Genomic DNA, 17,686 nt, shown 5'->3' with positions numbered 1-17,686 from the left:
GCAACAGCAACAAAAGAAAATAAGAGAAATAGCTGTATAAAGCATCTTTCTATGAGTGTAAAGTGGTTTGTACAGCAAGGTAACAATATATTTACAGTACTTATCTATAACATAAATAGATGTACATTATAAAGTAAACAAGTTAGAAATTAGCTCCATTTATGGACATGCTGTCTGATCAGTTATTGGTGACATGGCAAGATTATCAAAACTAAAGGTCAATATTAACAAACCTTCCCCATAGTAGACTGACATATCAACATCCCACTCATCAGCTGTCTGTTCATCAAAATCCCCTTCCTTCTCTCTCCAGAACTGAGCATCAGTATAAAAGACAAGTCCTGGTCCTCCTTTCTCCCATACAAGCTGTAACAGAACTGTTAAAATCACTCAAAATTATCAGGTATCTTACAGAAAAAAATGTATTTAGAGTGACAGTGATGCATATTTCATTCTATGAAAGTTATTTCCCCTCAATCTCAATGCAACTGATCCTAGAAGAGTAGCTGATCTGGGTTTCTCAGCAACTCCACCCACAGCTCATCTTTTAACCCTCCATGTTCATCAACACCAGCTCCTACAATGAATGAACTGCAAGACCTGCTTCCTACCTCTCCTGTTGCCTTAACCCCATCTGTATTAGATTCCAACCTCAGCATTTGTAACTGGCATCCTCACTCTACATACATGTACTACTTGCTGAGAGTTTAACAAGGAAGGACTCTAAAGTTAGTTTCATACAGTAATAACTAAATGTTTATCAACTGTTTTATACATTATATTCTTACATACATTACACAAAATTAACATTTAAACCAACATTAGGCAAGTAAAAAAAACTGTGAAGGTTATGATATTTTCAGACAACAATCTGTGGGTCAGTGTTTCACAAATTCATAATACTCTAAAACCACACACTGCGTGGTCCCATTGTTTGGAGACTTTTCACTGTGGCCACCCTCTTAATGAGAGGTCATGGAAGGAACAGGCATCAGATAGACAGAGATAATTTGGTTCAATGCATTACAGTATTATGAATCTTGACCTGTAAAACACATACCAGCTGACAACGAATATTTTTTTCATATATGTTATCTGTCTGCTGTTTTCTGCTTGAGCAAGATAGCATCATGAAAAGACAAAGCAATGGCCTATTTGCTAACATCCAATCTCCAGCTGTCATATGTTATGCATGGAAACTGGAGTCCATTGTCCATAACCAAGACCTACAGAAAAATGTACTGGTTCCCCTTGACTGCCTCATATGCTCTGGTTTAGGCCAGTGACAGCTCATCACCCTTCTCTATATACCACACTGCTACAATTTATCCCATGCACAACCCTCACCTACCTCAGTATTTAGAGCCCTATAATCTCAAAACCCCTTTCAATCAATCCCTCCATCTCCTTCCTGGTCTTCCCCACCTTCTCACTCTATCCATTTGTATGTAAATCCATTTGGTCATTCTTTCTTTACTCGTTCTCTCCATTTGTCCAAACCAATTCAAAACTCCTGGTCGCTATCTCAATCAGAATGCATTTAACACTACACTTTACTCTTAAAGGTCCTTAAGTAATCAACCCTCCTAACACTACATATTTCCTATGGCGTTTGGTATAACATGCATTAAAGACAAAATAACTGAGATAAATCCTATGATAGGATTGAAAACTTGTAAGTTGTCTCTAGAGATTTGTTAAACCATATGTGCCAAGGCACAAGTGAATCTCAATGGATCTAAATAACAGCCAACCACATGACAATGTTTGGAGTACAAAATTTGTATAAAAATTAAGAAGCAGCAGCATTTTCTGCCTTCCTGGCAGATACTTCCCTTTGACATCACTACAACTCCTTATCCATCGAAAAATCTAATTTCATATAAATCTTTACTTTCAACACAGCCAAAACCAGTGCTCTTGAACATAAACAGAAACTCCAGAATGAAAATAACATCCCACTGATGGCTCACAATTCTGTCCCTGGGAGGGCAGGTAGAGCTGCCATTTTTAATGTGATCCAGCCCATTGGTAATACATTAAAGAAAAATGTTAGAATAAACAGTTAAGCATCTACCCCACAAACCAAATGGTCTGCCATACTTATCACTCCTGAACTGGTAGAAATCACTGCTACAGACAATCAAATTATCTCTGATTCCTTATCTTCACTACTTGCCCTTAACACCCTCCCGAGGTCAGAATGTAAATTGTTGCTCTCTAAAGACAGACAAATTTTCAAACATTATTTCTCAAGTGATTCAAATCAAGTTGTTATGAGTTCCCTCTCATACAGGCCTCAGTGAGCATGATAAAGCTGATGCTTTGGCCAGACTTGAGCCAAATTCATTTAAGCACAAGTAGAAATATTTTCCATTACAGTCAAATGTGTAAATTATACATTTATATGGAGATTTTGAAAAATGTGTGGAAGTCGAGAACATTATCCCGGAAAGCAAAAATGGGTATGTTTGAAGGAATAGTGGTTCCAACAATGTTGTATGGTTGCGAGGCGTGGGCTATGGATAGAGTTGTGCGCAGGAGGATGGATGTGCTGGAAATGAGATGTTTGAGGACAATGTGTGGTGTGAGGTGGTTTGATCGAGTAAGTAATGTAAGGGTAAGAGAGATGTGTGGAAATAAAAAGAGCGTGGTTGAGAGAGCAGAAGAGGGTGTTTTGAAGTGGTTTGGGCACATGGAGAGAATGAGTGAGGAAAGATTGACCAAGAGGATATATGTGTCGGAGGTGGAGGGAACGAGGAGAAGAGGGAGACCAAATTGGAGGTGGAAAGATGGAGTGAAAAGGATTTTGTGTGATCGGGGCCTGAACATGCAGAAGGGTGAAAGGAGGGCAAGGAATAGAGTGAATTGGAGCAATGTGGTATACAGGGGTTGACGTGCTGTCAGTGGATTGAATCAAGGCATGTGAAGCGTCCGGGGTAAACCATGGAAAGCTGTGTAGGTATGTATATTTGCGTGTGTGGACGTGTGTATGTACATGTGTATGGGGGGGGGTTGGGCCGTTTCTTTCGTCTGTTTCCTTGCGCTACCTCGCAAACGCGGGAGACAGCGACGAGGTATAAAAAAAAAAAAAAAAAAAAAAAAAAAAAAAAAAAAAAAAAATGGAGATTTTGAGTGATAGGGTCCTGAACATACAGGAGGGTGAAAGGTGTGCAAGAAATAGTGATATGAAACAATGTGGTATACTGGGGTCGACGTGCTGTTAATGGACTGAACCAGGGCATGTGAAGCAACTGGGGTAAACCATGGAAAGTTTTGTGGGGCCTGGATGTGGAAAGGGAGCAGTGGTTTTGGTGCATTACACATGACAGCTAGAGTCTGAGTGTGAATAAATGTGGCCTTTGTTGTCATTTCCTAGCGCTACCTCGCATGCACGCAGGGAGAGGGGAGGAGTGCCAGTTCATGTGTGGCGGGGTTGCAATGGGAATGGATGAAGGGAGCAAGTATGAATATTTACATGTGTATATATGTATATGTCTGTGTATGTTTTTTTTTTTTTTTTTTTATACTTTGTCGCTGTCTCCCGCGTTTGCGAGGTAGCGCAAGGAAACAGACGAAAGAAATGGCCCCCCCCCATACACATGTACATACACACGTCCACACACGCAAATATACATACCTACACAGCTTTCCATGGTTCACCCCAGACGCTTCACATGCCTTGCTTCAATCCACTGACAGCACGTCAACCCCTGTATACCACATGACTCCAATTCACTCTATTTCTTGCCCTCCCCTCACCCTCCTGCATGTATGTATATGTATGTAAACAATGAAATGTATGGGCATGTATATGAGTGTGTGTGGGTGTTTATGTATATACATGTGTATGTGGGTGAGTTGGGTCATTCTAAGTATGATGATAAAAAAAAGGAAAAAAAAAAATAAGATCAGCAGATTAAAAGATGTTATAATTGCCAGACTAAGGCTAGGCTATAGGTGCTACTGGCATTTTCACCTATCTGTCAATTGTAAAGTTGGAGGCCAAAGATTTGGACACAAACCTTACAAGAAATGTCAAAACATCTTATTACTAATAACAAGATACCTGAAATTTTAAGTGGGATGTAATCCCTCTACTAGTTCCAAGATCATTTAGATGAAATTGTATGGTGTAGGAGAGCCCTAGTTGATACACCCTAGCCAGATAATAAACTGAAGAAAACCTCACAATACAATCCAGTCTGTTAAAAATGACTTCACTAGATATACCTAATGTCAGAGGAGGCACCCATTGCCAGTTAGTATACAGTATAAGGGTACCTACTTCTATTTCTTTCTCGTATAGTCGCTCCTTAGTTCGGTCTTGGCTTGTCACATCACTGTGGAAGGATTCATATCGTTCCCACTCCTCCACCTCTGCTCCATCCTGAAAAAAGTTATGTCTTGCATAAAATATCCAAAGTGCACAATGTTACAAGAAAGCTTATGTGACTAATAATGCTACAAATCAGAAAGTTTATGATAATAATCATCATAAAAAAATACTCCTGTTAAGAGTAACTTTTATAATTTCAAAAAATAAAACAAATATTTATGAGAAAGTTATTAACACCTACAACCAGCAAAATACTTCAAGTATGAGAAAGTTTTAATAATTTAAACTTTCAGAAATGAGTAAATGAGTATGAAGAGTTTTGAATATTTGAAAAATTACTTTTTCCAGAAGATGAAGCCAGTGAAGCCCAACTCCTATTTGGCAGAAATACATTAAAAAACTTACACATATGAATAAAAAAGGTTTTCTTATACTGGCAGTAATCTTTACCTTCCTGCCCCAGTAGTCCCTTGTATGAAGCACTGACAGCGCTTGGGAAGTGTTTAATATGTTTATTTATTTATTCATTTTGCTTTGTCGCTGTCTCCCGCGTTAGCGAGGTAGCGCAAGGAAACAGACAAAAGAATGGCCCAACCCACCCACATACACATGTATATACATACATATCCACACACGCAAATATACATACCTATACATCTCAATGTACACATATATATACACACACAGACATATACATATATACACATGTACATAATTCATAGTCTGCCTTTATTTATTCATGTTTAAAGGCATATTTGTATTTATTCAGGCTACCAAAAGACATACGAATCTACTCCATTTGTAAGTTAATCTAAATACCTATAATTAGACATACAAATCTGTATGCAAATAATATACTATTTGGTATTTCACAAAAAGCAATTGTAAAAACAAGTCAATCAGGGTCACTCTGCATTACTCCAATGCTAAACAGTCTGAGCTTCTGACAGCTAAGTTAAGCCTAATGCTTTTACATAACATTCTTTCACCTAATAAAGTAGGAAGTGAAACTGTTAACTCCAAAAGACATAAAGAAAAAGTTAAGCCTAATGCTTTTACATAACATTCTTTTCACCTAATAAAGTAGGAAGTGAAACTGTTAACTCCAAAAGACATAAAGAAATCCTAATCTTCCCTGTGCTTTATAATTCACCAGTGAGCTGCATCATTTCTAACAAGAATTATCAGCATCTTTGGAGAAATCCAAAGCGAGTTGAAAGACCTAAATCACACACTACTTCAAGACTTCAGGATCTCCAACATACTTTTAGAACTTTCTTAATATTTACATGTTCCCTCTACAGTATTTTACAAATTAAAGTTTTCTTTGCTTTATCAGTGTTTCATGTCAACAGTCCAACATATCAATTTTATGCCGACACGATATCCTTCAAAACTTATATGCTTTTCCTATTTCCTTTCTTATTTTATCTATTTTTATTTAGCTTTGTCGCTGTCTCCCGCGTTAGCGAGGTAGCACAAGGAAACAGACGAAAGAAAGGCCCAACCCACCCACAAACACATGTATATACATACATGTCCACACACAGCACATATATATACCTATACATCTCAATGTATACATATATATGCATACACAGACATATACATATATACCAATGTACATAATTCATACTGTCTGCCTTTATTCATTCCCATCGCCACCCCGCCACACATGGAATAACAACACCCTCCCCCTCATGTGCGCGAGGTAGCACTAAGAAAAGACAACAAAGGCCCCATTCGTTCACACTCAGTCTCTAGCTGTCATGTAATAATGTCCCCTTATTTAATTCAGTATGGCCTTGAAGAGCACTCCAGAAAGAGATTGGAACCTTTGTTTAAAAAGGAAATACTTGGAGGCTTTCTGCTCTCCAACACCATCCAAACAAGTTTTCAAATACATCTTCAGCATTCTTTCAATACTTCTTTTCATACCTCCAACAATACTTATTTATTTTGCTTTGTCGCTGTCTCCCACGTTAGCAAGGTAGTGCAAGGAAACAGACAAAAGAATGGCCCAACCCACCCACATACACATGTATATACATATACGTCCACACACGCAAATATACATACCTATACATCTCAACAAACCTACAATATATCTTCACTTTCATGATTCAAATCTTTAGCACTTCCCAACAGGTCACCTGCATTCTAAGACTACCTTGCTTTATTAGCCTTAAGAATTTTGCCTGACTCATATACTTATTACACATTCCTCTCCTGAACATATCACCAAAAGAAATTACCATTCAGAAAAATTCCTCTTAGTCAACTGGCACATTAAAGGCATGCAAGGAATAGAGTGAATTGGAACGATGTGGTATACCAGGATAGATGTGCTGTCATTGGATTGAACCAGGGCATGTGAAGCGTCTGGGGTAAACCATGGAAAGTTTTGTGGGGCCTGGATGTGGAAAGGGAGCTGTGGTTTCAGTGCATTATACATGACAGCTAGAGACTGAGTGTGAACGAATGTGGCCTTTGTTGTCTTTTCCTAGCGCTACCTCGCGCGCATGCGGGGGGAGGGGGTTGTTATTTCATGTGTGACGGGGTGGTGACGTAAATGAAGAAGGGCAGACAGTATGAATTATGTACATATGTATATATATGTATATGTCTGTATGAGTATATATATATATGTATACGTTGAGATGTAGAGGTATGTATATGTGCATATGTGGACGTGTATGAGGGTGAGTTGGGCCATTCTTTCGTCTGTTTCCTTGCACTACCTAGCTAACGCGGGAGACAGCGACAAAGTATAATAAAAATGAAAAAAGTGTGTATATGTATATGTCTGTGTGTGTATACATATGTATACGTTGAGATGTATAGGTATGTATATGTGTGTGTGTGTGGACGTGTATGTATATACATGTGTACGTGGGTGGGTTGGGCCATTCTTTTCTGTTTCCTTGCACAACCTCGCTAACACAGGAGACAGCGACAAAGTATAATAAAAAGATAAATACAATTAAAGAACCCACATTTTGTGATAAAATGTGACTAATGAATGTAGACAAATACAGCTGGCCTATCAAATATAATTCATTGAGAACTAAAAAGTTTATAGGAATTTTACAAAGAGGAATTGTGAAGTAGGATTAAAGAACTGGAAATTATGTACAATAGAGTACAACAGCTGAAATCAGAACAAATCAGAGTTGAGAATGTGATAAAAAGAATATAAAGAATATGAAAAACTGATAAAGGAAGAATGACAAAAAGGGAATAATTCATCAAAATGGATAGGATTAAGCATAAAAGATGAATGAACAATTGCTAAAGTACATTCTGTGACAAAAAACAAATGGGATGAATGTAAAAAGGTCTGCAGTGAAGTTGGTGATATATGAACATGGCTCATGCTTAAAGATAAAATAGAATACCTTTCTTTATTCTACATATAAAACACTCTTAATTCTTAAAAAAATTAGAGACACATTTATAGTACATATACTTTACCTCTTTTTCATGAACAAGTTCCAATTTTGGAGCCTTGGAAACCTGCTTTTTCTTTGGTTTACTTATTCTTGAAAAGTCTGCTGAAGAAGGTATAAGGTGCCCAGCTGCAGTAAAAGCAATCTTATCATCATCACTACATGCTTGGTCTGCCTCAATAACACCTGTCCCATAGTTAAAGGGTACTTGACTAAAACGTTTCTTGCCCCTGTAAAATGTTTTATGGTTGAGTATTATACATATTTTCTATACCATACTTAACTGCATCTTCCACCATAGTGAAGTAGTCTGAGGAAAAAAAAAAAGACACATGCCATATTCACATATGACCACTCCCTAGCTGTCAAGTACAAACACCTGCCATATTCACATACAACCACTCCCTAGCAGTCAAATAAAGTACTAAAACCAGAACCTACTACCCAAAGCCATGCTCAGAGACTACTCTATGACTTATCTCATTCCCTTCATATGATACAGTTTGGCCCAATGACAGACTGGTACCCCCCTCTTTAGTTTCATGCACAAATTTTACCCTCCTGAATGTTCAAGCCCCAGTAACCATCCTTCTAACTCCTCCTTGGTCTTCCCCTTCTTGACTGCTTTCTTAACTTCTAACATGTTGATCCTCTCAGTCCCTTCCTTCACTCAACCCTTCTATTTTTCCAACCCATTTCAACAAAACCTGGTAAACCCTCTCAAAAAGAATGTGCTTATCATGACATCTCCCTGTGATAATGTCAAGCCATATAAGATAAACTGACCTTACAATACATGTTGCCCTTTTGAACTTCATTCTAACAAATCCACCCTCTTTCTTTCTTCTGTGTTTAAGGTCAAAGAGTCACATCTGAGAGCACAGTTGGGGTAATATACCTTCAATCATACTCAGCTTTGCTCTAACAGCCAGCGATCTCTCCTTCACAGTATTATAGTTATCTATTGTCATAACATTTGCATCATACAGAAAATTAAATCACTTCAATTAGTTCAAATGAAACAAAATTTTTTTTTTATAAAACACATACATCTGATATTAGGTACTATAGCCTTGAGAAGCTTGATTACCTTTGCTCATACCAATGTTAGCCTTACAGAAAATTTTTCAGCAAAGAATTGTGAATGAAAATTTTCAAAACATAATGACAGTTAATCAGTTCACTTCCATCCTGCTGGAATCAACCAATAAAATTGCACTACAGTGTTAATATATATCAGAACAGTGGCAAAAGAGTCTCCATAGTTGGTGATCAGAACAATGGCAAAAGAATCTCCACAGCTGGTGAATTTCAGAGCCACTTCTCAGCCTTTATCTTTTTGAAAAATATCCTTCTCTATCTTTCAACCAATTTCTAGTATCATCCCAAATGCAGAGGTCAGTGACTGAGTTTGGAAAAGTGAGTGAAAGGAGAAAGTTGAAAGTCAATGTACATATGAGCAAGGTTATTAGGTTCAGCAGGGTGGAGGGACAAGTTAATTGGGATATAAATTTAAATGGAGAAAAATTGGAGGAAGTTAAATGTTTGAGATATCTGGGAGTGGACTTAGCAGCGAACAGAACCATGGGAGTGGAAGTGAGTCACATGGTGGGGAAGGAGGTGAAGGTTCTGGGAGCAATGAAGAATGTGAGGAAAGACAACATTATCTCGGAGAGCAAAAATGGGTGGTATGTTTGAAGGAATAGAAGTTCCAACAATATTATATGGCAGCAAAGCATGGGCTATAGATAAGGTTGTACAGAGGAGGGTGGATGTGTTGGAAATGAAATGTTCGGGGACAATACGTGGTGTGAGGTGGTTGGATCGAGTAAGTAATGAAAGGGTCAGAGAGATGTATGGAAATAAAAAGTGTAGTTGAAAGAGCAGAAGAGGGTGTGCTGAAGTGGTTTGGACATATGGGGAGAATGAGTGAGAGACTGACAAAGAGGATACATGTGTCAGAGGTCGACGGAACAAGGAGAGGCAGGAGACCAAATTGGAGGTGGAAGGATGGAGTGAAAAGGATTATGAGCGATCAAGGCCTGAACATTCAGGAGGGTGGAAGGCGTGCAAGGAATAGAGTGAATTGGAACGTTGTGGTATACGGGGGTCAATGTGCTGTCAATGGACTGAACCAGGGTATGTGAAATGTCTGGGGTAAACCATGGAAAGGTCTGTGGGGCCTGGATGTGGATAGGGAGCTGTGGTTTTGGTGCATTACACATGACAGCTAATGACTGAATGTGACTGAAGGTGGCCTTTTTTGTCTGGTTTCCCAGTGCTACCTTACTGTCAACTTCAGAAAATGAATCTTTGTAGCTTTACCTAAAAAATTATCAATGATTACTTTTTACTTTAAATTCCTGGACAACTAAACAAATATCATTTAAAAAGAAAATATAGTATCTCAACAAAATACCTATCAGACACTATATACCTCTAAAAAGCTTTGTGTTCAAGGATCAAAATTTTTAATATATTTACCTGCCTTTGGGGAATTCCAGACCAAGTTTTTTCATTACAGAGCCAGGAAGCTGACAGGTCCTTATTAGTGTCTTGAAGTGCATAGATGGAGTGCCAACATTTCCGAAAGGCATGACAGGAGGAGGACGAAACTCAATCAAATCCTGAGACACATCAATTGAGAGACTATGAGAGTCCAAATCTCCTCTTGTTTTATATTCCTCACCTATAAAGACATTATAAATGTAATTACTTATATTGCTAAATATATCATTACATGAAGCACTCACAAAATCTTTATGCTATTATCATCACTCCAAACCTACAGCCTCTGGGTGGACCTGGTACATACAGTCTTGGTAGGTCACTCACAAACATCCTAAACCAATGCCCTAAGTGTTCAAGTGAAACAAGGACATCTACATTCACAAGAAGCTTCCTAATTTTTCACTCTGCACATGAAGCAAATCTGTCAAACAAGGCCAATGTTTCCATTCACACATCTTCCTACCCAATATGCTTCCAAAGCACCATTCTCATCATTCCTCTAGCATCACCACCTCAAACAAACCAAGCCCAATGCAACTCTTTCAATGCATCTACCATTTCTTTTGTGATCTACCATTCCCTGTTCCCTCTATCATACTACTACATATCTTCCTGACCAAACCTAATACCCAACATATGTTCTGTTTAACCAAACCATACAAAAAGACCTTCTGATAATGTTTTCACACCACATATCCTCACATCTTTTTTCACTATAAATATACCCCTAATTTCATCTCCTCTACACACATTGCCCATCACTACCATTTTTATTTTTGATCCATCATCACCTTTATAAATTTAGACCTCACATTTATACTTCAGAGGTGAGACAAGAGCTCTTTAATGTAAGTTCATTTTCAACATTCACATTAGCTCTCAGTGAGCCTTCTATTTTTCTCCACTGCATGACTACCCTCAACTTAAACCTTCTCTCCTAATATCCTTAGTGAAAGTTCCTATATATGAGCACTTCCATAAATCTTCATCATTCAACTTATTTTACAGTATGACTTACCATCCCTTTTAAAAACTGGCATCTTACTTTTACTTGCATTCAGTTTCAGCATCCTCCTCCAGCACACTTCATCAGAGTGGCCTACCATTCTATCCAGCTCCTCTGCTCATTCAGCTGACACACCACCATCTCAACACAGCAAATGTGGCAACTTCCATTCTATTTCCCAATGAGTAGGTATTACACCACAATTACCTTACTTCACTCTTACATCAAGCAACCCAACCATAAAAACACAAAAATGACATGACACAACCTTACCCTCCCACATTCAGTTCAAACCACTTACTCCCACACATGCACCACCTCCAGTACATAATCTTTCAAAAGCAAAAAAAGTTTTCCTTGTGTAGTTTTACTTGTTATAAAAAGACTAAAAAAATGCACACTGTGCTAGAAATAAGAAATCTGGCAGCTGTAGGAGAATGGGTACCACAGCCATCTAACACAGTTTTCTACATCCTACAGTCTTATATCATCTTAACTATTACGGGGAGAGCTTGAAATTTGAGAAAATGTGCAATTAATGTATACCTAATCTTTAGATTCCTATTACTGATCTTCTGAGGTAAGGTTGGACGGATCAGTGCAAGACTTTTCCCTCTAGATTCAAAGGACACGGAAGTGAGCCACTACAACAAAATAGTGGGTCTGCAAAACAAATTTTGTTCCTTTAGAAACTTTCTACTCATTATCTAGGCCAACCAAATAAATAAACTATGTTGAGATGATAAACCTAATCAGTAATCAAAAACTATAAAATAACACCCTGTAAAAGAGGCAATGTTTGGAGTTACAAGAACTTTATTCATTCAGGAAACATTATTGTACTGAAAAACTGTGAGAAACAGTTCTCATAATTTCTTAGGAAATTTTCTTTCTCGTTATTTCAAACTCATATACAATGCATGCAAATTTCAAAAAAATTAAAACAGCTTGCCTACAGTAAGGTGAAATAATGCAAAATTAGTGGAACTAAGTAAATAGGTAAAAGTGGAGCTAAAGGCTACCCTGCTTTTATCTTATGATTTTATATTTATTTTTCTTATTTTGCTTTGTCGCTGTCTCCTGCATTAGCGAGGTTGTGCAAGGACACAGACGAAAGAATGGCCCAATCCACCCACATACACATGTATATACATACACGTCCACACACGCAAATATACATACCCATACATCTCAACGTAAAATATATATACACACACAGACATATACATATATACACAAGTACATAATTCATACTGTCTGCCCTTATTCATTCCCGTTGTCGCCCCGCCACACATGAAATGACAATCCCTCCCCCCGCATGTGCGCAAGGTAGTGCTAGGGAAAGACAACAAAGGCCATATTCGTTCACACTCAGTCTCTAGCTGTCATGTATAATGCACTGAAACCACAGCTCCCTTTCCACATCTAGGCCCCACAAAACTTTCCATGGTTTACCCCAGACGCTTTACATGCCCTGGTTCAATCCAATGACAGCACGTCGACCCCGGTATACCACATCGTTCCAATTCACTCAATTCCTTGCACACCTTTCACCCTCGTGCATGTTCAGGCCCCGATCACTTAAAATCCTTTTCAGTCCATCTTTCCACCTCCAATTTGGTCTCCCACTTCTCCTCGTTACCTCCACCTCTGACACATATATCCTCTTGGTCAATCTTTCCTCACTCATTCTCTCCATGTGACCAAACCATTTCAAAACACCCTTATCTGCTCTCTCAACCACACTCTTTTTATTACCACACATCTCTCTTACCCTTTCATTACTTACTTGATCAAACCACCTCACACCACATATTGTCCTCAAACATCTCATTTCCAGCACATCTATCCTCCTCCGCACAACTCTATATATAGCCCATGCCTCGCAGCCATATAACATTGCAGGAACCACTATTCCTTCAAACATACCCATTTTTGCTTTCCAAGATAACGTTCTCGACTTCCACACATTTTTCAACGCTCCCAGAACTTTCGCCCCCTCCCCACCCTATGATTCACTTCCGCTTCCATGGTTCCATCTGCTACCAAATCTACTCCCAGATATCTAAAACACTTCACTTCCTCCAGTTTTTCTCCAAACTTACCTCCCAACTGACTTGTCCCTCAGTGACAGTCCCTACTGTACCTAATAACCTTGCTCTTAATTTGCTCTTAATCACATCTACTCTCACCTTTCTTCTTTCACACACTTTACCAAACTCAGTCACCAGCTTCCACTGTTTCTCACATGAATCAGCCACCAGTGCTGTATCATCAGCGAACAACAATGACTCACTTCCCAAGCTCTCTCATCCACAACAGACTGCATACTTGCCCCTCTCTCCAAAACTCTTGCATTCACCTCCCTAACAACCCCATCCATAAACAAATTAAACAACCATGGAGACATCAAGCACTCCTGCCGCAAACCAACATTCACTGAGAACTAATCACTTTCCTCTCTTCCTACTCGTACACATGCCTTACATCCTTGATAAAAACTTTTCACTGCTTCTAACAACTTGCCTCCCACACCATATATTCTTAATACCTTCCACAGAGCATCTCTATCAACTCTATCATATGCCTTCTCCAGATCCATATATGCTACATACAAATCCTTTTGCTTTTCTAAGTATTTCTCACATACATTCTTCAAAGCAAACTCCTGATCCACACATCAGGTGTGTATGCATTAAAACTAACTTTTTGATCATTCTCACAAACGTTCATGATCATATTCTTATCAATTATTTCTTTGTAATCCTAGAAATGATAAACAAGAATAGGAGCTATAAGAATTATTTTATGAACTTTCAGATGAGTAATGTTTTACTTTAGTTCCACCTTCTTATCAACTATGGAATCTAACAGAATTACTAATGGAAAGATATTATCTATGGCAAAAAATATTTTGAGACTCGTGAAGCATGATTGGGATATCTTTCTTTTTCAAATCAAAATAAGTCAATTGTGGGAAAAGCAATGATCACAAAAAAATTCTTACATATATTTCTACTATTATTTTGGTTAGGACTAGTTTCTATAGGTTCTGTTAATTTTGCTCAAGCCTATTACCTACTTTATGTCAATTAAACCTAAGGTTTCTCAATACAGATTACATAAACCTCACTACGATCACTTTATTTTATACTGTTTAATGAAATGCACTGGCAAAGTACAAATTCATGCCCCACAACTTTATTGCATTCTTTATACACTACTCAAACAAAGAACAAAATCACTCAAAATCCAAATCCAATAGTAAAAATAGATTTTTACCATTTTTGTCTCATGATCTCTATCAAAGATCCAACATCATACAAAAGGAATGCACTTGGGTTGGCAAAATATACCTGTAATACTGTACAAGACCACTTAACTAATGAAATTTACATATGTATCAGCAGTTTACACTTTCCAGTATGCATTTTCCAGATTCGGTAATTTTACAGTTCTAATTCCTCAGAGATTTTTTGGTTAGCAAAGGTATATGTCCTAATCTAATGAACTTTGCCTAACCTATCCTAACCTTGAAGATGAATGTCCTTAGCCATGGATTCCCAAAAAATAGATCTATCGATTGCATATAACAGAAACTTCATAACTTCTGTGGGGTATAATCTGTAATCATACCCATGACTTTCTTTTGCTCCTTTATAATAGTATGCAATAGTACTGATTTTGTCATTAAAATTTACCAGGGTTTGCAACTTTTAATTAAATACCTCACCCATTCCTATTTATGTAGTTTAAATAAACGTGTTTCTGACCTGTAAGATTTTCGGTAAAATATTTGGGCACACTGTCTATCATTGCAACACATGATAAATGCTTATGAACTATCTTAAATAGCTTCTTAAAACACAAACAAGAAATCAAAGTGCTTCCGTAACTGTTATCACTCCTAGTAGTACAATATATATATATATATATATATATATATATATATATATATATATATATATATATATATATATATATATATATATATATTCATTTTATTTATTTTGCTTTGTCGCTGACTCCCGCGTTAGCAAGGTAACGCAAGGAAACAGACGAAAGAATGGCCCAACCCACCCACATACACATGTACATACATACACGTCCACACACCCAAATATACATACCTATACATCACAATGTATACATATATATACACACACAGACATATACATATATACACATGTACATAATTCATACTGTCTGCCTTTATTCATTCCCATCGCCACCCCACCACACATGAAATAACAACCCCCTCCCCCCCTCATGTGTGCGAGGTAGCGCTAGGAAAAGACAACAAAGGCCACATTCATTCACACTCAGTCTCTAGCTGTCATGTAATAATGCACCGAAACCACAGCTCCCTTTCCACATCCAGGCCCCACAGAACTTTCCATGGTTTACCCCAGATGCTTCACATACCCTGGTTCAATCCACTGATAGCACGTTGAGCCCGGTATACCACATCGTTCCAATTCACTCTATTCCTTGTGCGCCCCTCACCCTCTTGCATGTAATGCACCTGAATTTCCGTATTTCAGCTGTATTTCAGAATTTAAGACCGCGATCTTAGGAATATACAACCACCAGAAGTTTGATATTTCTCCCTTGGTAAGTTGAAACCTATATACTATAACTTGTTCCTTGAATGCTTCTTAGTCTTATTTGATGTTCTTTCATTTCATTAAAAAAAATTTCACATTATTTGAAAAACAAAATTAAGTCCACTGGACCTCCAAAAGTTTTATATGTATATCTAACGGACCCTTCAGCAATCTTCTCATATCTAGGTGTTTGGGGATAATGCTCCACAAAAGTTATTCTCAAAACATAACACCAGTATTGCTGAACAGATTCACTCAATATTCAGTAAAATTACTGTTTTGGACACACACTCAATTGGAAGTTGAAATAATGGTTTTCTGATGGTTTGATGTGTTTTGTATGATTCTGACCTTCATTTGCACTGTAAATCATTACCTTTTCAGATATTTCCCCACCTTTACCTGACAATAATAGGAGACACCTGTGGGAACTGGGGTTTTGGGTGGAAATCATAAAAAGTAGTGATTTGAGCTAGAAATGAAGGTCAGAATCATTCAAATCAGATACAATCAGAATAGCAATTTCAACCAAACCAAACCTAAATCACTGTATATCCAGAGAGGTTATTATACCCAATATTCAAAGCCAATCATAATGTGAAGGTAATCTAAGCAATGAACAATCAGATGTTAGCTGACGGAAAAATAATCTGTGAATAATTTCAACATACCTTTGTAACTCCTTTTATCCAAGTTCATCTTAAGGATAAGGCACTTTGGTGGAAGAATCTCACCCTCTGCATTTACCCAATGTTTTTTATTATACTTCAACATAAAACTTTCCACATAAGAATCTTTAATGTTCAAAATGCAACAAGTTCTCTTGGAAGATTCTGAACTTAGGATATCATATGCACCATCCAGTGAATTTTTATCTTTTGTATATGTTTGAGTCGTAACGTTATCTGAGGCTCGCAAGCTATGCTTCCAGTCTGTATTTGCCTTTTTTTTCTTTTCATTGATTAACATTGTGAGCCCAGACAACCCCGAATTCAACCAATGTGACTTTAAGCCAGAATCCTTAAAATTTACACCTGACCTTGCTGAATAGACACTAGCGTTTTGTTCACCATTATTTTCATTTTCATCCTGAGCAGAACTTGATGGTTCGGATACTTCTTCACAATCAAGCCTCTTGCTGTCTTCTGTTTTCTTAGAGTTTTCTGCAGAAAATACCTTACGGTTTATTACACTCGCATCATCATCATTACCAAGTTCTGTGGACAGAGGACCAGATACTCGGCTAAGACCAGTGTCCTGTGGTCCTGATTGAGGGAGAGACAATATTTCTGGATCTTTAAGTTGTACGAGCTGGTTTTGGGGCCTATGTCTAAAGTGGAAGCAGATGAATGCCCCTTTTTCAATTAATTCTGAGAAAAAATTTCTCAAATCTCGTGTCCGTAAAGTTTCCGGTATATTAACCACCACAAGATGCATCGTAAATGTGTTTGGTAGTTTCAGGAACACATTTGTAAGGTTCTTCAAATCACTCTTCACTGTAAAGTTTACTGTTAATGATCTCGAGTCACCCTTCCTGATCGAGCTTACTGCTGATCACAAAACCTGCTAGGAACGTTAGCAACACATTTCATAAAAATCTAAATTAGATCCATTTTCAAGACCACCGCTGTTCATTCTATGATCTTAAGCCTCCGAAGACCGAACGTGGCTTGTCACTTCTTTCAATCTTCGTTTGTTCACACAAATATCCTGTTTTATCAAGTCTTGTTGTTGACGGCCTACAGCGATTTGTTAATATGGTGGTCAAGCGGAA

The 17,686-nt window shown here is 37.8% G+C and overlaps 1 protein-coding gene across 1 annotated transcript in view; it reads right to left on the bottom strand.

The window, feature by feature from the left end:
• The window catches only part of LOC139762762 (G patch domain-containing protein 3-like), a 25,700-nt gene extending 8,014 nt beyond the window's left edge, over positions 1-17,686 (bottom strand). Inside the window, exons 1-5 of the mRNA XM_071687870.1 lie at positions 16,584-17,686; positions 10,273-10,477; positions 7,814-8,018; positions 4,289-4,390; positions 234-366 (exon numbers count right to left, since the gene is read on the bottom strand). Of these exons, the coding sequence (XP_071543971.1) occupies positions 234-366; positions 4,289-4,390; positions 7,814-8,018; positions 10,273-10,477; positions 16,584-17,349 (1,411 nt within the window). The 5' untranslated portion in view covers positions 17,350-17,686. The remainder of the gene's footprint in view (positions 1-233; positions 367-4,288; positions 4,391-7,813; positions 8,019-10,272; positions 10,478-16,583) is intronic.

The sequence above is a fragment of the Panulirus ornatus genome, chromosome 44 (genome assembly GCF_036320965.1).
Source record: "Panulirus ornatus isolate Po-2019 chromosome 44, ASM3632096v1, whole genome shotgun sequence".
In the NCBI taxonomy this organism is placed as follows: domain Eukaryota; kingdom Metazoa; phylum Arthropoda; class Malacostraca; order Decapoda; family Palinuridae; genus Panulirus; species Panulirus ornatus.
The sequence above is the reverse complement of the archived record's forward strand: the minus strand, read 5'-3'. Positions and strand labels throughout refer to the sequence as shown.